The 23,326-nt window shown below is 44.1% G+C and overlaps 1 protein-coding gene across 1 annotated transcript in view; it reads right to left on the reverse strand.

Moving 5' to 3' along the window:
- Positions 1 to 1,801: 1,801 nt before the first annotated feature.
- Positions 1,802 to 23,326, reverse strand: part of Habp4 (hyaluronan binding protein 4) — a 43,984-nt gene continuing 22,459 nt past the window's right edge. Inside the window, exons 6-8 of the mRNA XM_008855128.3 lie at positions 8,527 to 8,698; positions 3,629 to 3,814; positions 1,802 to 2,305 (exon numbers count right to left, since the gene is read on the reverse strand). Of these exons, the coding sequence (XP_008853350.1) occupies positions 2,249 to 2,305; positions 3,629 to 3,814; positions 8,527 to 8,698 (415 nt within the window). The 3' untranslated portion in view covers positions 1,802 to 2,248. The remainder of the gene's footprint in view (positions 2,306 to 3,628; positions 3,815 to 8,526; positions 8,699 to 23,326) is intronic.

Genomic DNA, 23,326 nt, shown 5'->3' on the forward strand with positions numbered 1-23,326 from the left:
GCACGGAGCTCTGAGATGGGTGGCAGGAAAGGGATCGTAAGTCTGGGCAAAGCCAGGACAGAGCAGCCTGGCCTGCCTGGCTGGGGTGAAAACACAGGCCAAGTTGGGCTCTAGATACTTGCAGAGCAGCCTAGACCACCTGGTTCAGCCCTTGCCATACACATCCTACTCACAGCAGCAGCCTCTAGCGATAACACCTCCAGACTCGGGTCACAGGTGCTTTTGGAGGCATCCTGAGTGGGAGGGACTCCAATCTGAGAGGGGACAGTTGTTCTGGTTGCACCTTCCTATTTAGACCCGACATGGTTTGTGCCCTTGACTCCAGTAGGCAAGCAGAATTCCTTTGCTAGGCAGGATTTGGTAGTTCCTGGGTCCTTACCACCCACTGATGCCCTGGTAGCACTACTCAGACCCTTCTATTCAGAAGTGACAGTCAGGCCTGGTTGCCCAAGCCAGCCCCTGGGATTCACCTGCCTGGCCTCCCACTTCCCAAGAGACGAGGTTTCCGCTGTATGGTTAATCAACCAGAAGCACAGGGCCCCAAGTGTAGGTTGAAGCAGAATGATCCTGCTAATTGCTTCTTATGCCCTTGGCTTCCACTCTGGCTATCTTCTCTGGGTCACCCAGGCTGCCCAAGACACAAGCAAAAACTGCATCTACTTTGCCTACCAAATGCATGATGTAGCACCAGTCCCAAAGCCTGTTACAGCAAGCAGGGCCACCTGCTGTCTGAGCACATGATCTGAGGCAGGCTCGTGGTCATAAACCCAATGCTATAAGCTTTGCCAGTGTCTTCCATTTCTTAAAAGGAAGCTGTCTTTGCCCACATGCAAAGCCAAGGTAAGAATGACTTCATGTGACAGCGTTAGACCTACTGAGTAATGACAGCCCTCACTGCTCCACAGATTATCATGACTAAGATCAACACAATTCTCCCATCAGATCAGGGTACTCAGTGTTCTGGCTCCAGGGAAAAGGAATAAAGCAGTCCAGTTACCACACCTTTGTACTCATTCATTTAATAAACAAAGGACCCGAAGCAGGAGGGCGCCCAAAGCAAACCCCAAGTTTTTTATAAACAAAGCTCAGAGGGAACACCAACCTCCATTTGTGCTTGGGTTCCAGACCAGTGCCATCTCAGTGTGGCCACATGGGGAAAGCATAGGTCCTGGGAGCAAGGTCCACCATCAGCACAACAGGCCAGTACCCCTCACAATCCCTTCAGCAGACTGGAGCCTCATGCACCCCACTTGTCCTGCTGTCTCTGCTGGCCCCTCCCACACACTGAATCTTGCAGCTTGGGATAAGATGGCTTGGTCCCGGGTCTCAGGCTTATGAGGTGGGACTCCAGGTGAGTGACTGAACCTCTAAGGTGGTCCCTGACCCTAAACCTGCACCAGAAGCAGAAAGAGCAACACTGGAACTGGGGAAGGCCCAAGTGAGGTGCTTGCCCAAGGTATCAATAAATGCTAGTGAGTTAGCAGCCTGCTCAGAGTACACGTGCTGAATATAACAGTAGTTTTGAGGAAGAAAAAGATACTTATCTTTTACCAGGAAATCTTTTTGTGTGACTAGTGAGTTAAATAATACATGATTTTAAGTTTAATACTCATCCTAAAAACCACCCACACACTAAGTACGCACACATAATACTAAGTGAGAACGTGTGTACATACACACAGAAACCACGAGGTAGTTTAAATCACCATTAAAAATCAGTACTTCCTCTACTTCACAGAGTGGTGATCACTGGTGCACAATGGCTGTTTAAAGTTAGTTTGGAAAAAAACCACAACTCAGGAAGTTTCTCAGCAGAGTTTAACTTAATGATTACAAGTGAACAGTCTGAAAACTAGGCTGTGACTGTTTAAAGGAATAGTTCAAGTTCTACATATGTCCTGTGATGGTAAAAGACTTGTTTAGACAATTCCTAACAGCTAGACATTGTTAAGTTGTCTCAAGTGTTGTAGCTTGCTTTACTCTGTACTTTGGTAAAGGGTTCCATACAATTTATGTACACATTTGAAACGTTCCTGAACTTCATTTTGGAATTCCTTATAAGAGAAAGTGTCTGAACTCATGGGGTGTTTGCTCTTGTGCCCCTGGAGAAACCCTCTACCCCACAGAGCAAGAAAGTACAACAAATTCACAGGACACAGGAAAAGCAACATCTATTGTTCTTAGAGTCTGACTCTTCTTGCGGCAAGGGAAGTCTTCATAGTGCTGCTCTGCTGCAGGGGAGTGGACATCAGACCAGGGCGGGGAAGTCCTCAGGGTCATCTGGATTGGGAGCCACATCTTGGGTCTAAAGAAGCAAAAGGAGGTTTGAAATTGTCTGCCCTTTTCCCACCCAGATGTGGCCAGTGTCACATAGTCCCCCTGCTTTGCCAGGGAGGAACTAGTGGAGGGCTTGGCACAAACACTGAGGGAGCCCCAGCCATGGAGTAGTACTTTACTTACTGGTGTGGGTCTAGCTGGAGCAGCACAGGCGAGCAGTGCAGTGGCAGGGCCCACGTTTCAGGTGCTGCACACTACCCATTGCTCTGTTCAAAAGGAGCGACACCTGCTGTTCACACAATAGATCTTTTTGCACCTGACTTCAAGTGTGCACAGAAAAAATGCTGTGTCTTTGCACATGTTACATAACATGCTATAAGGCTACTCCCTGCACAAGGGAAGAGGGCAGCAAAAGGGGCATTTGAGAACAATCTGATGTCTGCTCCTACTTGTCACAGGGACACACACTGGCTGAGGCCAGCCAAAGCCCCAGGGTGGACTCCTTCCAGATGGATAAAGCATTTCTGGAGCCCTGCACATGTTCAGAAGCCAACAATGAACAAAAAATACAGTTTCTGTCCCCTGAAGAGACAGAAAGTGCTCAGTGGGTAATCACCCAGCAAGAGCAGCAGCAGCAGGAAACGCTTCAGAGCTAAGCAAAGCCTTTGCTCAAAGACTCTGCCTGGTCTAAGAGGAGATGCAATGAAGAAACTGTGAACGAAGAGGGGCTAGGAAGACATATTTGAGATCAGCAGGCAGAGGGGTGGAGGAAACCAGTGCATCCAAGGCTCGTGGTTAAGGAACTGAGTGGTGTGGATGTGCTGTGTGAAGAGCTCGTGGGTAAGGAACTGAGTGGTGTGGATGTGCTGTGTGAAGAGCTCGTGGGTAAGGAACTGAGTGGTGTGGATGTGCTGTGTGAAGAGCAGCACTGCCTGGGCAGCCCAGGAAGACATGAGGCAGTGGGCACAGCTGGTCACAATGGGCCCTGAAAGCTTGAGGAAGTCGTCTGCCCTAACAGCACTGACCCTGCATGGGACACAGTCAGACATGGTTAATACTCAGCTGTCAGTGTCCTACTTCCACCTCAAGCCCAGGGATTTTGTCCTATGCAGATTCAGAGGGAGTTTTTCTCCGGTTCACAGAAGACAGTAGACTTCCCAGCAGACACTGGGGCTAAGGTGCAGCAGGAACTACCTGACTGAGATCTGTACGGTGACATCACTATCCCAAAGTCAGACCCTCAATGGCTCTACAAGGCAACTGGCAACCCTCCAAAATTAGACCACTGTGGCTCGAACACCTTGGCCCTCACTCCTTCAGCAAGCCCTCTGGCTCAGGACATGCCACTTACCACCACTTCTGCTCGGAGGCCATAGTTCTCTGCCCTTCTGATCCTTCCTCGGCCTCCCCGGGTGCCGCCTCTGGCTCCCCGTCCAGGACGAGGGAGGTTACCAAAGTTAATCTCTAGCTGTGATGTGATGTCATTGGCGGCTTTCCTGAAGATGTGAGACTCGTCCTCATAGTCATCCTTCACCATCTGAAACATGATAGGGCATCAGACACATGCACAGCCATTTCCAGGGACGCAAAGATCAGAGCCTGGCAGTGAGCATTTTAATGTGCTACGCAGGTGGCCTGTGTGCTGCTATGGGACCCAGGATGCATCACAGCCTTGGGCAGCTGGGCTGGACAGCAGACACCATGGTCGAATACAAGTGAAATTTTTACATTTCAGTGTCATACATTTTCCTGATGAGTCTCTGTTTGGGGGGACAGCCTGGCTACATACATAGCCCAGGCTGACCTCAGACTTATAGTGGTCCTCTTGCCTCACTCTCCCAAGTGCTGAGAATATAGTCCTGGTCTTCTAATTAGTCTTAATCTAAACATCTTTGAACTTAATAATTCTTCAAGTAAGACCAAAATTCTATCAGTTTTAGCAGGTTAAGATAAAAGATTTGACATGACTAACAGATGTCTGGAGTGTATTGTGTTGAAGTTAAAAAGTTAATTTCTGCCTATATTCTGTTTCATTTGTTCATAAATGCTATAATTTCTGCCTATATTCTGTTTCATTTGTTCATAAATGCTACTGTGACAAGTAAGGAAACATCACCTTGAGAACAGAACTTGGCAGAGAGAGTCCCTTCAGTGTGGGTGTGGACTGTGCAAATGCCACATGGTAAGAACTATGTGAGGTGCAATAAACGCTGGACTCAAAATGCATGGAAATTTCACCAACAGAGCAATTATGTGAGCGTCACTACCAATGCTGCACAAAGTCGTCAAGCGCTTTTAAGGACTGCCTCAGTTAAAATTCTCTGCATTTTAGGAAGTCAAATAAGTTCTACCTTTGATATGAATAAATATCGCCAAATGACTTGGCTTTGACTCATAATCAATCATAAATAAATCAAAACCGTTCACTTCAAGCAAAATCTAAACCTTCAGAAATAAATATACGGCAGTAATCCTGGATGAGAATCTGCAAAGACAGCTAGGGCAGATCAGTCTGAAAAGAGCTTGTTGTGCAAGCATTAGGCCTGAGTTCAGAATCCACGTTTAGAGCATGTGATCTCAGCACTGGGAAGGTGGAGACAGGAGGATCTCTAGAGCTCAGTGGCCAGCTAGCTGAGCCAAGTTGGCCAGCTCCAGGGTCTCAAAAAATAAGGTGGAGAGGCCTCAACCTCTGGTCTTCATACTCATTTGCATATGTCCAAGTACACCCTCTTGCATATGTATATACCTACACCCACCAATACATACATACACAGAGAATCTGTAGAGTTAAACATTTCTATAACTTCCCCAGAAAGTCGACTAAAATATGTTTGTTTTATTTTTATTATTTTTTTAAATTTTATTTTAAATGTATGAGTATATTGCCTGCCTGCCTGCCTGCATGTAAGTGCACCCATGTCATGCAGTGTCCTTGGAGGTCAGAAGAGGGCCTCAGATCCCCTGGAACTGGAGTTATGGACAGTTTCTAGCTGCCATATAGGTGCTGGGAATTGAACCTGGGTCCTCTGCAAGAGCAGCCCATGTTAACTGCTAAGCCATCTCTCCAGCCCCTGGGGCATGTTTGTTACAGGATCTAATACCCATGTTCCTTTAAAGTTACTAAAATAAAGCAGAGGTTCAACGTAGATGGCCCCCCTCAAGCTAAATTGATGAAAGTCAGGCACAAGCATAGGCATGGGCACATGCTCACATGCACACACAGAGGTGCACGCACACACACACACACACACACACACACACACACACACACACACACACACCACACGGCAAGCGGCACAAGAATGAACTCCAGATTCAGAAAGCACGAGGCTATCAGTTGTGCTCTAGAAGGAAGTGGTTGGTGAGGTCAGTGGCTGTCTCCACTGCAGAGGGACTCCTGGGGCAACACAGTGAGTCAGACTTGAGTTCCACTCCCTCTCTGTCTCTGGCCAACATGCTCATTTCAGAGCTGCTTTAGGTTGAACTTCACACACAAACAAGGAGGATTATTCCGGGACATTTTTTGTCTCTTCGGGTGTCAAAAACAAAGTAAACTATCAACCCCAACATTTGGCTCATGTTGCTTTTAAGAACAATCCCTGGCTAAATTCTACAATGCTGTAAGAGTAACAAGGACCAAAGACTCATACTGTATGGAAACCAAGCTCAATGACTCAGCTAACTCAAATATTCCAGCAGATCTCGGGAGCCAAGGAGAATGACTCTAATGTGGTTTGAGGAAGGCACTCCTATTTTTACCTAACATGCCGCCGGCATGTTTCACAGGAAGCTTTATTTCCAACGCTCACAATAGGAAAGGGCCAAAAAAATGGATAAGCAGCCTCCTTTGCTAATGGACTGGTGAAAGACTCCGAGAGAGAGGAAAGCTCTGGCGGCCTGTGTCTATGACAACATCTCTGGTGGAACATCTCAAAACTTTTATTAGAAAGGCATCCTCGAGACTGATCTGACCAAACAACGCAGAGGAGACACTGTCATCAACGGGCTCTAAAGTACCCCTCAAAGAACACAACACAAGTGCACATGAAAACTGCTATACCTTGGGTCTCACAGGACCCATAAAAGGCTCATGTGCTAAGGCTAGTGCCCAGCCTGTAGTGCTGTTGGCAGATGATGGAACCTTGAGGATATGGGAACTGGTAGAAGGAAGTAGGTCCTGGGGGTGCCCTTGATGGGGATAGTGGAACCCCAGCTCCTTCCTGCCATATGCTTTCTCTATGATGCCACAGACCCAAAGCAACGGCCACACAACCTAAAGCTGAGTCACACCTTTCCTCCTTATAAGTTACCTCAGGCATTTTGTCACAGCACCAGAGAGCTGACAAATCACAGTATTCTGAATTTGTGACTAAAAATCAGTGAGTAACAACCAGCAGGGAAGAGGAGTTTGGTTAGCACCATCAACTACACTGTTTCATACTGTGACTGAAGGGTAAGAATTCTAAATTCTACACCTGAGAGCTTCAGTGTTCCTTTAAGTTTAGAAACTTGAAGAGGGTATGATTAAATGGTCAGCCTATCAACCTATCAATACAGACTGATAGATATTTACTTTGAAACAGCTTCTTTAACACTGAGCTGTCTGATAAAAAGCTAGATGGTGGGCTGGGGAGGCAGGGCCAAGTTGCTAAATGCTTGCTGTGCAAACATAAGGCCTGAGTTTGGATCCCCAACACTCATATAAAAAACTGGGTGCAGGGCTGGAGAGATGGCTCAGCGGTTAAGAGCACTGATTGCTCTTGGAGAAGACCCACATGGTGGCTCCGAACTGTCCTTAACTCCAGTTCCAGGGGAATCTGATGCCCTCGTCTGACCTCCACGGCATTGCACGACATGGGTGCACTCACATACATGCAGGCAATACACTCATACACATAAAATAAAAATAAGATATTCAAAACAAAACTGGGTACAGCAGCACACATCTGGAACCCCAGCATCAGAGAGGTGGAGCCAGGTGTATCTCTGGAGCTCACTGGCTAGTCAAATGGGTGAGCTCCAGGTTCACTGAGAGACTTTGTCTCAAGAAGGTGGAGAGCAATAGACCTCTGGCCTCCACATACACACACACATATACAGGCACACCCCGTCCCACGCACGTGCACATGCACATGCACACACCAAAAAGCTGGGTGTAAACCAAGAAGAAACCAGTACAACACAGAAGTCTTTAGTGATGCCCTCAGTATAGCCCTCTGTAGCATGTGCCTGACCCCTGCCATCAGCAGCCCAGAAGCTCCTCTGTAGTTTCTGAGGTTGGACAGAGGGAGCAATGCTGCTAAAATAATGTAAGACCAGCATCACAGAACATTGATTCCCACCTGTGGCTTCAATGCTCAACTCCTCCCAACCTAACACTCATCAAAAATGAGAGTGGGCTGGCATGTGGTGCAGGACTTGAATCCCAGCATTCAGGAGGCCGAGGATAGTGGATCTTTGTAAGATTGAGGCCAGCCTGGTCTACATAGCAAGTTCCAGGGCAGCTGCGGCTACAGGGAGACCGTGTCGAGGGGTGGGAGAGGGAGGGGGGAGGGAGGAAGATAAACTGATCCTGTGGTATACAGCTCTAATTCTGGTACTCAGGAGGCTAAGGCAGGAAAACTGTGAGTTTAAAGCCAGCCTAAGCTACACACAGTGAGGCCCTTGATTTAACCAACCAACAAACAAAAAAACCCAAAAGGACTAGAAAAGGCAGCAATGTAATCATCAAAAAACAGTCAATATCCTTTGAGAAGGCCACTCTGTGCTTCTCCCGGAGAGACAAAGACGAAGAGTTAACATTCGGCATGCATCCTCTCAGCATACTTCCAAGGTGAGTGGGGTGTGCTATATTTGTTATCAATGCACCAAGCTCTGTTCCTTTCCTTTACCCTTGATGAAGCGTGATCAGAAACAAGAATGCCAACTAGCAGGCCGGCAAGATGGCTGAGCAGGCAAAGGCACTGCCAAGCCTAATGACTTGAATTTATTCCTAAGACCCATATGGTAGAAAAAGAGAACCAACTGACCTACACACACACACAGAGACACACACACACACACGCACGCACGCTCGCACACACATGCACACAGATAAATAGATGTTTAAAAAAAGTCAAGAAAACAAGAATGTCAACCAGCAAGGTCCCATTACCCAACACTGGAAAAGGTCTGTTTTATAGGTGCTGAGGCTGAAAGTACATAGATTCCCACCCCACCCCACCCCCAGGCAGAAAGCTCAGGGCTTACATCATCTCTGTATCTGGACTTGTGAATCACCACTGCCTTGGAAGGAACTGTGGATTCTGGCTTCCGGATGTTGAACTCGGGCTTTGGTCTGGTTTGTTCTTGAAGGTTTTTCCACTCGTCTAAGGTCATTTCTTGGACTTGAGCTTCTTCCTCTACTTCCAACTCAGGAGCTCTGCAAAGACATAAAATCAGAATTTTTATTTATTTATTTATTTATTTATTTATTTATTTATTTATTTACTTATTTATTTTGATGATGGGACCAAAATATCTACTTTAGGAAAATATAAGTGTTGTGTAGTACTGCATCTCAAATGTAAACAACGTAAAGCTCCTCAGAATGTCATTTTCTGAGTCTTGTTTTTTTATCATTTTATACCTTCACTGCCAACTGAAATCCTGTGTTCCCAGTAGTCTGTGGGAAATGGGGACATCAGTGTCCAGTGCCATTACCATCACCCTGTGCCACCAGTACACCCTTCCAGAAGGAGGGTGGACAACATGAGATAATTGTGGAAGAAAAGAGAAACTGCTGAAACAAAATAACGGGACCCACAGACAGAGCTCTTGAAACTGGGTTACAAATACGCATTTGTACAAATATCCTCTTCAATTGGTTTTACAAGGAAAACAAGTATTATTTCAGACTTTCTCCAGGCTGGGGCTCCCAGCTCTCTTCCCCATCTTGTCCGAACTATTTTCGATCAAGTCATGTTATAAAAGTGTATGTTTTCTTGTGAACTTCACTCAACTCTTACACTGATGATATACAGACTTCCCCACTTGTGAGAACCTATGAAAACTGTTAGCTTGAGTTTTTAAGAGTGTGCGCGTGCACGTGCGTGTGTGTGCGCGCGCGCATAAACGCAGGTGCTCTCAGAGGCCAGAGATGTTGGAACCCCCAGGAGCTGGAGTTCCAGGCTACTGGGAGTCATTGACAACATGGTTGCTGGGAATTGAACCTGGGTCCCCTGGAAAAGCAGTATTTGCTTTTTAATTGCTGGGTCATCTCTTCAGGCCCACCCACCCCATCCCAGTGTTTTACTGTCTTCTCTGACTGTTCTGGGCAAGTGCTCTATCCCTATCCTATGTAACAGTTTTGAAATGCTCAAGTTTAAAATGTTGAAAACAGTCTGGGGAGATGGCTCAGTTGGTGAGATAACATGTTCTGCAAGCCTGAGGACCTGAGTTCAAATCCTCAGCACTCACACAAACTGCAGGCCATGGCTGCATGTGCCTATACCCCAGCACTGGGAGCAGAGACAGGCAGATCCTGGTAGCAAAATAGTGAGCTTGCAGTTCAGTGAAAGACTCTGTCTCAAGGCAGTAAAGCAGAAAGCAAACAGAGGAAGACACCCGGAGCCCTGCTCCGGCCTCTGCAGGCACATGGGAAGCTGAACACACATTCTACACAGTACACATATGAAAGCAGAACACTATCACTTTCACACTGCTATTCCACACAAGCCCTAAAAGAATCAAGATGATAAATTTTCCCTTCTAGTTTTTTAAACAAATTTGACATCACCAAGAACTAGGAAGAAAACCCCAGTAGAGACTCTGGAGACATTAAAAGGCAAATAACCAAGAAGTCTGAGCAGACTGTACCAGTAAGTCAAGCCCATTAGATGAAAAAGTTGATTCTTTCAAAGACACACAATGGCCCTGTATCTACTAACGAAGTTTAATTTATAGCAAAAAACACAATCTTCCCAAAAAGAAGACTTCAGATGGCTTCATTCGTAATTTCCAACACATGCCAAGAAAGAAATAATGCTACTTCTATGAAAACTCAGAGAAACAAAAGAACAGGATACTTTTCAACTCATTTTAGAAGACTAGCATTAACCAGATACGGAAATCAGAAAAAGACAGCACTAGAAAGCCACATACAATATGCTTCACAAATGTAAGTATAAAATCTTTCAATACAATTCTATATAATCACACCCAAATAAAAAACATGGGGGCTGGAGAGATGGCTCAGCTGTTAAGAACACTGGTTGTGCTTGCAGAAGACCCGGGTTCAAATCCCAGCACCCATATGGCAGCTAATAATGTCCATAACTCCAGTCCCAGGGGATCCAACAGCCTCTTCTGGCCTCCACAGGCATTGCACGACATGGGTACACTTACCTACATGCAGGCAATACATGCATACACATAAAATAAAAATAAATAAAAAAAATTTTTTTGGTCTTTTTGAGACAGGGTCTCCCTGCAGCTCCAGCTGTCCTGGAACTATGTAGACCAGGCTAGCCTTGAACTCACAGAGATCTGTCTGCCTCTGCCTCCCGAGTGCTGGGATTAAAGGCATGGGCCACCACACCCGGCTTAATAAATAAAATTTTTTTTTAAGTTTTTAAAAAAACATGAAAAGAGACATCAAGTGTAACTGGAATTAATCTCAGCAACTCAAGACTGATTTAACACTTGACAATATTTCACTGAGCATCAGTGAACCTAACAGCCCTAGCTCTGAAGGCTTAGGAGGGGGTATGGCTTAAGCTCAGGAATTCAAGGCCAGCCTGGAAACACATAACAAGACTCCATGGGCAGAGATGGGAGATGGGAAAGACAACATGGAGATAACCAAGGGATGTAGGTGGGGTATGGGATGGAATGGGAGGGAAGACTAGGGGATGTAGCTCCATGGCAGAACAGTTGGCTAGCAGGTGCCAACCCCAAGAATGGAAACAAACAGCAACAAGAAATTCACTGTAATTCATATTAGGAAGTCATTACAGAAAACTATAGATAATCTCAACAGGCACAGAAAAAGCATTTGACAAAAACTGCAGTATCTGCCAGGCATGGTGGGCGCACGCCTTTAATTCCAGGCAGAGGCAGGTGGATGTCTGTGAGTTTAAGGCCAGCCTGGTCTACATAGTGAATTCCAGGACAGCTGGGGCTATAGGGAGACCCTGTCTCAAAAAGACATAGAAAAAAAAATATTGCAGTATCTTTCATGACACAAACTCCCAGTAGACTACGTATGATGAAACATCTTCAACCTTGTTAAGAGAATCCTTAAAAAACTCATAATAGCAGCATGTTTTGTGATAAAAAAAAAAAACTGAACACTTCCGCTCTCAGCTCGAGATAAGGCAATGTGGTTGGTTTCTCTTCTAGCCAGTGCAGTAAGACAGGAAATGAAAGGCACACAAACTAGAAAAAGTTAAAATGGAATCTGCAGACGATATAATCATTTGTGTTTAAAAGTTAGCAGAGGGGCTGGAAAGATGACACTTGCCACTCTTGCAAGAACCTGAGTTCGGTTCTTAGCACCCATACGGTGGCTCACAACCACCTATGACTCCAGCTCCAGGGGACCTGATGCTTCTGGTCTCTATATGCGCATGTGCGCAACACACACATACACTTTTTTTTGGGGGGGGTGGTCTTTTTGAGACAGGGTCTCCCTGTAGTCCTCGAACTCACAGAAATCTGCCTCCTGAGTGCTGGGATTAAAGGCATGCTCCACCACATCCGGCCCACATAGACACTTTTTAAGAAAAGAGAAGTTAATGAAAAATACAAAGAAGAAATTAACTTTTCAGGATACAAAACCAATATACAAAAATCATTTCTTTCCCATACATATGCTAGCAATTGACAGAAAAGAAAAAAGAAATACAGGACTCATAGAGATTGATAGGCCAGATTCCAGGTGTAGAAATAGATCCTCCAGTTTTCAGTCAATTGACCTCTTTTAGAAGAGGTCACCAGACAGAGGCTTCTTTTCAACAGATAGTGTTGGAACAGCTACATGCAAAAGCCTCTGACTTCTTACACCATAAATATAAAAGTTCAAAGAATAAAACTTGTAGCAGACAACATTAAATTTAAAAATTGTTCAGGTGCAAAGGATGGTGTCAAGAAAGTAAAGGTTGGGCTGGAGAGCTCAGGCTCACAATAAAAAAGACAAGAAAGTGAAGATGACTACAGGATGGAAGAAAATATTTATAAAACATATATCTGGCAAGGCACGTGCATCTAGAATTCATAATCCTTTATCTAAATTCATAACCCTTCATGAATCTAGAGATAAACTCTCTTTAGTTGGGACAGATAACCCAACTAACAACTAGGCAAGGATTGGAATAGGTAGTTTTTCAAAGAAGAGATACAGACAGTAAAATGTGCCATCTGAGAAATGTAGCTCAAACCATAAGAAGTTATACTACTCCACACCCAACAGTATTAACAGGATGGCTAGCATCAAAAAGGCATTTAATAATAGAGATGGAGAGATGGCTCAGCAGTTAAGAGAACTTGCTGCTCTTCCAGAGGACCCAAGTTCAGTTCCCAGCACCCACGTTGGGTAGATCACAACTGCTGGTGACATCAGCTCCAGGAGATCTAACACCCTCTTCTGAACATCAAGAGCACCTGCATTCATAGGGGTACATACCCATCCAGAGACACCACATAGTTACAAAATACAAATAAATCTCTTTAAAAAGTCATTTAACAAGTGGTATGGAAGAGGTTGAACACTAGGACGCAGGCATAGTCAATTTGGAAAACAGTCTAACGGTCCTTCAAAACTGTATGCAGGGAGTTCAAATATGATACAGAAATTTTACTCGGGTATACATCCAAGAGAAACAGAAACACATGCCCATGTCAGAATGTGTACATGAATGTTCAAGGCAATATTATTCCTAACAACCCCAAATTGGAAACTACCAAAATGTCTATCAGTAGACAAGCAGATAAACAAAATACGGGATTTTTTTTAAAAAAGAGAAACAAGGCCGGGCATGGTGGAGCACGCCTTTGATCCCAGCACTTGGGAGGCAGAGGCAGGCGGATCTCTGTGAGTTCAAGGCCAGCCTGGTCTACATAGTGAGTTCTAGGACAGCTGGGGCTACAGGGAGACCCTGTCTCAAAAAGACCAAAAAACAGAGAGAAACAAGTATTGATCCATATCAGAACATAATCTTTGAAGATATGATAGCAAGTGAGCAATAGCCAAGCACAAAAGGTGCTTTTTTCTCCCGCCCCCGTGTGAGATCCCATTTACACAAAATCTCCAGAAGGCAAATCCACAGAGATGGAGAGGCACAGAGCAGCCACTTGAGGGGCACAAGATTTCTTTTTCTTTCTTTGTTTTTTTTTTAATATTTTTCCTTTATGTGTTATGAGTGTATCGCCTGCATGTATGTGAGTGCACCTGTGTCGTGCAGTGCTGCAGAGGTCAGAAGAGGGTGTCGGATTCTCCTGGAACTGGAGTTAAGGACAGTTCTTAGCCACCATATGAGCGCTGTGAATCGAACCTGGGTCCTGTGCAAGAGCAGTCAGTACTTTTAACTGCTGGGCCATCTCCAGCCCTGGGGCACAAGGTTTCTTTCGTGCTGACCACATGTTCTAGAACCAGACAATCCAACTGCATAACACTGTAAGTATACTAAATGTTACTGAATTTGTGCATTTTTTAAAAGATTAAAACTGTAAATCTTGCATGTATTTTACCACCATCACCATCATGAACATGAAGAAGAGAAAAGTAAGGGCTGGAGAGATGGCTCAGCAGTTAAGAGCACTGACTGCTCTTGCAGAGGACCTGGGTTTGGTTCCCAGCACCTGCATGGCAGCTACAAACCGTCCTTAACTCCAGCTTCTGGGAAATCTGAAACCCTCTTCTGACCTCCACAGAATTACATGACATGGGTGCACTCACATACATGTAGGCAATACACTCATACACATAAAATAAAAATGATAAATAAAATTAAAAAAAGAAGAAGAGAAAGTAATGAAGTTCTGCAGGCTGCAGGAGTGCACCCGGGACACTGTGGAGGGAAAGGAGAACACCGTGCAGAAGGGAGCCAGGAACCAGGCAAACCAACAAGAGCACAAGCCATGGCCGCGGACAGTTCAGGGTTAGCAGATTCAAGGTCTTGCCTGGGAGGATGAAACACTTTTGAAGCTGATGGTGATTACACACATGTAACTGAAGGCACAGAAGCAACAACAGCCATGGAGGGAACCTGAGGGAACTTTCCGGGGTGACTGGCAATGTTCTAAATTCTGGCAGGAGTTCAATGTGTACATACATATGTCAAAACATGTGAATGTACATGTCAGATTTGTACGTTTTACAGAATATAAACATCATATCAGAAGCAGAAGCTGCAAACAAATACTAAGTTCTAATTAATGATATGTCAAACTGTTAAGGGAACAGCAGACATTTATAGTTTACTATGAAATGTGCTAAAACATGACAGACTGATGATGGGTAGGCGTGATAAAGCATGCTATGTAAATCAACAGCATTTAAGTGGCAGATACAGGGGTTCACTAAAAAATTCTTCAGTGTGTTGTGTATCAGAATTTTTTCTTTTTTTTTTTTTTTGGTCTTTTTTGGGACAGGGTCTCCTTGTAGTCCCAGCTGGCCTGGAACTCACAGAGATCTGCCTGCCTCAGCCTCCCAAGTGCTGGGATTAAAGGCATATGCCACCACACCCGGCATCTGTCAAAATTTTCATAACAAAATGTCAGAAATAAACTAATCTCGGACACATTGGTCAACATATGAAAAGATCTTAAGGCTTTGCAACAACAAAATACCAGAAACAACGCAAACCATCTACAGAGGAATTGGTAGGGAAATGATGGCATAGCCACACATGAATATTAAGTACGTAAAAACGCACAGCACCTTGAGATGCGTTGAGAAAAAGCTAGGAAGGGAGGGTATGGAAAGTAGTACAAATAAACACACATTGTGTGTGTGTGTGAGAGAGAAAGAGAGAGAGAGAGAGAGAGAGAGAGAGATTTCTCTCTCTCTCTCTCTAAAAGGGGGATAAAAGTTGAGGGGCTGGAGAGACGGTTCAGCAGTTAACAGCACATATGGCTTCCCAAGTTTGGTTCCCAGCACCTGCACAAGGCAGCTCAAAACCACCTGCAACTCCAGCTCTAGGGAATCTGAAACATTCTCTGGCCTCCACTGGCATGTGCATAGACATGAACACAAACGCACACATATACATAAATAAGAAAATATTAAAAACATCATGGTTTTTAGACTGAACTTTGGAAACATATTTTACATAATTATATAACCAACTTAAATGAAAACCAACCTCTACAATGTCATAGCAAAACAATCATACTAACCTAAGTGTTTCTCAAGTTGATGACATAATCAATGGAAACTATTTCAAATAACATTAAAAACTTGATTCCTCATTTCTTTGTGGATAATTTTTCAGTAGTTAAGTTACTGACGTAGTTAGTAATGTTTCTTTTATTAATTTTTATTTTATGTGTGTAAGTTATCTCTGCATGTGTGTTAAGTGCACCAATGTCGTGCAGTGCAGGAGGAGGACAGAAGAGGTGTTGGATCCCCTAGAACTGTAGTTACAGATGGTTGTTAGCCACTATGTGGGTGCTGGGGTTCATATCTGGGTCTCTTGCAAGAACAGCCAGTGCTCTTAAACACTGAGCCATCTCACCAGCCCTGTTGATAATATTTCTAACTGTTGTGTTCATGGTAAATTTTATCTTTACACTGGTGTGTGTGTGCATGTCCCAGCTCTCTCCACTGAAATGCCCTGAAAGAACCCAGCAGCGCTAGGTCTTTACTCATACAGCTTTGCAACAGTGATGTGTACACAGCAGACAGCCACATGAAAAGATGCTCAGCACATCCAAATGAAAATGAGACATGCAGCTATGATAATGACTTAAAACCAACCCTTCTGTGCATTAGCAAGGATGCAGAACTAAATGCTTTTACTCTAAGTAGGAGAACGACATTGGCACAGCCACTTTAGAAGGGTCTGGCATGTGGCCAGCGAGTTGGCTGGATGGGTAAAGCCTGATGACCTGAGTTCAATTCCCAGAATCCATGGTGGAAGGAAGTTGTCCTCTGACCTCTACACCTCCAAATCAAGTCCCCCATTCTCCTCGCTCTCTCTCTCTCTCTCTCTCTCTCTCTCTCTCTCTCTCTCTCACACACACACACACACGCACAATTTTTAAAAGAACCTGACACTCTCTTACAAGTTATTAATATACCTACCACATCATCCAACCATTCCACTCCTAAATATTTATCCAGAATAAATAAAACATATCTCCACACGATGATTTGTATGCAGAAATATTTGTGATTGCTTTTATATCAAAAACATAAAGTGAATACCAGGAGGTAAATGTATAAACCATGCTCTGAACAGTAAAATACTATTCAGCAACAAAAAGAAATGACTCATTAATACTTGCAGCTGCATGTGTTAATTTCAAAGTAGGTATGCTCAAATGAAAGGTAAAAGCAGTATGATCTGCATTTATGTAGTCTCCTGGCAATTGCAAACTAATCCGTAGTGACAGAAAGCAGATCAGTAGTTGCCTGGGGAAAAGGGAGCAAGAAAGGAGTGAGAAGGGACACAGGAAGCTTGGAGGGAGACAGCCATCGTCACTATTCTGATTGTAGAAGTGGTTTCCTTAAGTGTATGTGTCTGTCAAAGATTACAAAACCACACACATTAAACGTGATGTTTATTCACATCCTGTGTCAATAATGCTGTTTTTAAGAGACAAGCATGTTGAGATGTGGATTTCAGTTTTTGGTGGTTTTTTTTTTTTTTTTTTTTTTTTTTTTTTTTAAGAAGCTTTTTTTTTTTTTGTGTTTTTTTTTTTTTTTTTTTTTTTGTCTTTTTGAAGCAGGGTCTCCCTGGAGCCCCAGCTGTCCTGGAACTCACTATGTAGACCAGGCTGGCCTTGAACTCACAGAGATCCACCTGCCTCTGCCTCCCAAGTGCTGGGACTACAGGCATGCGCCACGACGCATGGCTCAGCTTTTTTAAATTTTAGTGTGTGCAGCACACCTGTACCAAGGAGAGCATGTGTAGAGGTCACAGTACAACTCTCAGAGGTCAGTTCTCTGCCACCTGTGGGGCCTGGGGATAGAACATAGGTCATTAGGCCTGCAGGAAGCCCCTCCTGCTAAGCCACTTGCTGCCAAGCCACCTTGCTGACTCAAGGTGTGTATTTCAACTTTGACTCAAGGAGCTAATTTGTTTTTAAAACTTTTTTTAGGTAATGAGGAAACAGACTACCTAGGTGGTTAATGACATGACCCACACTAACACTTTAAGATGGGAGCATCTTAAATGTTTAATACCAGTCATGGTATTAAAAACAAGTGGTTGTTTATAACATTCTGAACCATCTATGTTTTATTTTACTTCCTTCTTCTTACCCCTCCTCCCTCTCTCTTATTCTTACCCTCTCTCCTCAGTGTGCTGGGGATCAAACCCAGAGACACTGAGCTACATCCCCAATTTTAAAGCATCATGAATTACGTATGATATCCTGGGGAGGAGGGAGTTGGCAGAGACACACATCAAACAAAAATTCTGTGCTTCACTAACTTTGAGATAAAAGATTAAAATTTTTATTTTTTATTTCATGTGTATGAGTGTACCTGCATGTATGTAAGTGCAACATGTGCAAATAATGCCCAAAGAGGCCAGAAGACACTGGATCCCTTGGAACTGGAGTTACTGAGGGTTGTGAGCCACCATGTGAGTGCTGGGAACCGAATCTGGGTCCTCTGCAATAGCAGCCAGTGTTTTGAACCACCAAGCCATCTTTCCAGCCCTCTGACAATCTTCTTACACTGTTTGCCTTATATATTTTCCTTAAGAAAATTTAAGACAGGTACAAATCAAGAAATGTTAAGGGTCCCAAAACTTCTTTAGCAGACTTGTGACTGAATTAAGAAATAAGCAGAACTGGGTGCTATAAATATGGGGATCCTTTTGCAACAAGACAACCTAATAAAAGTTAAAAATTCCAGAAAGTTCAGTAGGAAGAGAGTTTGTATTAAGGTCACAAAAGCACTTGCTAGTAACAGGATTTTTGTTTTAAATAATTTGATAACTAGGCAAAAGCTTATGTGTGTGCCTGAGAGGGGCACATATGCCACACAGCATGCATGTGGAGGTCAGAGGACAACTTGTGGGAGTCAGTTATCTCCTTCCACTATGTAGGTCCCAGGGATTGAATTCAAATCATTAGGCTTGGCATCAAGCACCTTTACCTTTGAGCCATCTCACTAGCCCTAAAAGCTAGACTGTAAAAAAAAAAAAAAAAAAAAAAAAAAAAGTACTGTGAATTCGAGGCCAGGTCTACATAGCAAGTTCCAGGCCAGCTGGGGCTACAAGGAGACCGGTCTCAAAAAGACCGAAAAAAAAAAAAAAGAAGTACAATGCATCTAAGAAATGCAACTCTGAAGAGATGTATAGACACAAATAGTTCAGCAAAGTGTATCTCTACAGGTGACAACCACCCTGGTAAGCACCAGCCTGATGCTGCACAGTTTAAGATGCCTCACTCAAGAGCACAGGAACAGAGTCCTGTGTGACCCCCCATGTTCTCTTTAACAGCCACACTGAGGGCAGCATGAAATCATCACATGGTGAACTTTAATCCCTACTGAGCCTAAACACATGCCATTACGCCTCTGTGCTATGTGTTCCTTGACCCATTTGAACTAGCACTGAAGGCAGTTTTAGCAAAGACTAGGATATTCAACAGCTAGATGTATCCCCCAGTTCCATGAGGACTCACATAGGCTATAACAGCATCAATCACTCTAAAATTAATGCCCCTCCCCATTGGAGTAATTCACAGACCTTTCATAGTCCATGGCTTATCAAAAGCCCCAGGAGATAATCCCCTCCCCCTTCTGCTGTGCTGGGATCAAATCCAGGTCCTTGCAAATGCTAGACAAGCACTCTCCCACTGAGTTACAGCCCCAGCTTCAAAGAAGAGAAATTTCTATCTTAACTGTTTACAGAAATAAAGTTGTTGTTCTGTGATAACATGAATGCTGTATCCATGTTGATTTGCATATGTAAATTTACTATATTGTTCTTAAATGGATGAAATTACAGAATGAGTCAAATTGGTTTTACCAGTTATCTTGATTTAGAAGTAAATAAAACTATAACAGCTAACATAGTAAGCTTAGGGGTAAGTGCTGGATACCATCCTCGTGGTTTTTTTTAAGATTTATTTTTATTAAATTGTTTGGATATGTGTGGGTAGGTGAGTGTGAGTGCAGGTGCCTGCAGAGGCCAGAGGCATGATTCCCCCTGAATCAGAGCTGGAGTTACAGGTGGTCAAGCTGTCCAATATGGGTGCTGGGAACTGAACTTGGGTCCTCTGCAAGAGCAGGACATGCTCTTAACCACTTAGCACAGTCTTAACCACTGAGTCATCTCTCCAACCCAGAAATACTGGGTGGTTTTTGAGGGTAGGGGGTTGTTTGTTCTTTGGCCTGGAACTCACTATGTATGTAGCTAAGGCTGGTGGCAAACTCAAAGTGTTATTCCTGCTTCAGCTTCCTGAGTGCTGGGATTATGGGCATGTACCACAATACCCAGCTTTAACTATGATGAACTATCTTATCTCAGGATAACCAATTCCATTGGTTGGACAGGTTAACATCTGCTTCACAGGCAATAAAATCAAGAGAGAGAGAAGAAATGATGTTGAAGCCCAGGTCTCAAGTCCAGTCACTGCCTCTCCCAAGCCCACAGTAACCTCTGTGCTTCCCTAGTTAGGAGCACGGGAAGGGGAAAGGCAGGGAAAGATGTTTTGATGGAAGACAGCTTGTGATGGAACACCGAAAACAGCAACTCAAACCCCCACATCTCCACCAAGCATGCCTTCTCACCTGAATATATCAAGAAACACATCAATCAAAGAAAGTGGCCCTAATATAAAATGCCTGAACCTGCCATGTAAAAAAATCCAGCTCTCAAAAGTCTTCAGTTTAAGTACATATACTTAGAAATTGTGGGAATGACTTTTATTAACAGACATAATCTGGACTAACGACTTTTAATTAACTCCAGAAAAACCACATGCTCTTGTGTATTGTGACCTTGGCACTTGATATTGTTTCCTAGGCAACATCAATTTGATATTCCACCCAAAAAGATTGAATGAATGAGTTAATGAATGAATGAATGCGGGTACACTTGAGAATTAACATATCAAAGTGCTAGATGGTGGATTCCCATCTCCCCTTGACATAGTGGAGGTTGGGAAGGATGATTGGCCTTGAATGAAAGAGATATTTTAAAACTATGGCTAAAAAGGCTGGATGGTCTGTTCAGATGAGGGCGGAAACAAGCTTGTACTTCCCCAATTGAAGCTGGAGAAACCATTTTGAATAAAATTATGGGAGGGGCAGGGCCTGGGACAGAGTTCCAACAAGCCAATTCCAGGAGACAGACATTTCCAAGAGAATCTAGACGAATGAGTGTCCTCCAAGTTCCCACTCACTGTTAAAAACTACATTTAGGGGGCTGGAGAGATGGCTCAGTGGTTAAGAACACTGACTGTTCTTGCAGAAGACCCAGGTTCAAATCCCAGCACCCACATGGCAGCTAACAACTGTCTGTAACTCCAGTTCCAGAGGATCCCACAGTCTCCTGTGTCCTCCTCGGGCATTGTACAACACAGGTGCACTTACCTACATGCAGGCAATATACTCATACACATAAAATAAAAATAAATAAAATATTTTTTTAAAAAACCGCATTTGCCGGGCTTGGTAGCGCATGCCTTTAATCCCAGCACTGGGGAGGCAGAGGCAGGTGGATCTCTGTGAGTTCAAGGCCAGCCTGGTCTACATAGTGAGTTCCAGGACAGCTGGGGCTACAGGGAGACCCTGTCTCAAAAAGACCAAAAAAATAAAAATAAATAAATACATTTAAGAGCTAGGTTTTTTATTTGTTTAGGTAATTAATGTTGGTGTGGTAACACCACAAGAAACAAATTACAACACATTCTGCATTAGCACACCCCACCACCACCATTCCCCTTTCATAAAGTATTTTTTGTGTTTAAGGAAGAAAAGGAGCTGTGGCTCATGTTCCTGATCATGGATGTTCTAGGAAGTCCTGATGGTACAGGACGTGTTCCATACAAGGTCATCTGAAGGATGAATTTCCAAACTATCTAAACATTATACTGCCACTCTTAGAGACTTTGGTGGTTTTAGAATCTGACAAGGCAGTGCAGAGAACAATTTCTCAACACTGGCCAATGGTGGCAGCTCTGCTGGATAGCACCTGCCATCCTGAGCACTGTTCACATTCAGCCTTGGGTCTATGCAGAGGTGTGGGCCAGCCCTGCTCAGACTCATGGAACATCAGTCTCTTTCAGGAAAAAACAATTAGGTTGTCTAATACTGGGAATGCTATAGTATCTTCATTCTTTCCATGCTAAAATTTGCTGTTATCCTATCTTTTATCACTTAAATGCATACGTTTATTACATCAAAAGAATATGTTTTCCTGAAGATACCTACTTAATTATTTTCCTAACACAAATTGTGTATCCATTTCTTTAGTTAACTCACTGCCTAATCTTTCATATTAACTATGAATCCTATTTTTTAACACATTGCTTGGTTGTTCTGAGTAGTAAATTCACAGCTTTCACATTGTCAATCACAGAGATTGTCACTCTTGTGGTAAGTTGTCATGACACCATCAAATATTTACATAGCACTAAGCATACTCCAAGCCCCACTCTAGGTCTCTCCCTTCCCTCTCTTCACACACAAGTGTACGCAACACAATCCTTATGACTGAATGATGCTGGCACCTTACTGCTCCCATTTTATAGATGAAGACATTAAAGCAGGGAGATTAAATAACCTGACCAAGCTAGTAATCACAGAACTAGTATTGGTACACACCATATTGGCTCAGTCAGCCCTTAGGGTCTAGACCCCTCATTCTGGCAGCTGAAGGGTGAAAGAGGAAAAAATGCAGGGATACAGGGAAGCAGGGCTCCTGAAAGCCAGGGGTGAGAAGAAAAGTCCATTCAGAATATGAAGGAGGGACTACAAAATAACCACAGGGATAGCACAAGTGGTCAAACTTGAGGGTCTGCAGGGGCCACACCGTGTAGAACAGTGCAGGTCAGGACAAGGTCAGAAAAGACAGGAAATCGCTGGGGGTTGGGGGAGGACCTTAAACGGAGGAGAAACATGACAATTGGAATGCCAGTATGAAAGCCACTCTGGTGCAGAACATGAGAGTGCAGGGGCCCTGTCAGGAGCAGCAGCTACAGTGACAGTCAGAGGACAGGAGCTCAGGCCATGCTGATGACAGTTGGGGGCAGACTGAAGGCCTGGATTTCAGGGGAGGGAGGACTGAGAAGAGGGGACTTCCAAGGAAGACTTCTGGGGTTCTATTTGGGGCAAGAGACCCCTGATGAGGCCCAGCGGTTTGTGAGGAAGCAAGTAGTTCAGAATTGGGCACGCTGAGCATGAATAGTAATGGGGATGCTGGGGAAGGTGTCCAGGAGACAGACAGACTCAAGATCTACAGCCCACATTGAAAGATAAAGCCACAGATCTCTACTTTGCTGTAAATTCATACATGACAATAAGACACAAGTACCTAAGATCCCATATCAACTCTAGATAGAAAGGAGGCCTGAAGCAAAACCCGAAGGAGCCTGCAAAGGAGACGTTGTAAGACCAAAGGGAAACCAGAGCACAGGAAGCCAGGGAACACGGGTGAGCTTAAGGACCCAGCACAGACCCAAACTGAAGCAGCTTCAACCTGGAGACAAGTAGCAAGTGCTCAGAAGGCAGTGAGGACAGGAGGCAGGTCTGGAGTGGAGTAAGGAACAAGTGAGGGGGATGAAGACATGCTGGGGAAGAGCTAAAGAGAGTGCAGGGCCAAGAGGAGACAACAGTAGGAAGGATCCTGCATCTAAGAGTTGCCCAGGCTGGAGTTGGGAGGGAGAT

This window comes from Nannospalax galili, unplaced genomic scaffold, assembly GCF_000622305.1.
Source record: "Nannospalax galili isolate Female #2095 unplaced genomic scaffold, S.galili_v1.0 scaffold467, whole genome shotgun sequence".
Classification (NCBI taxonomy): domain Eukaryota; kingdom Metazoa; phylum Chordata; class Mammalia; order Rodentia; family Spalacidae; genus Nannospalax; species Nannospalax galili.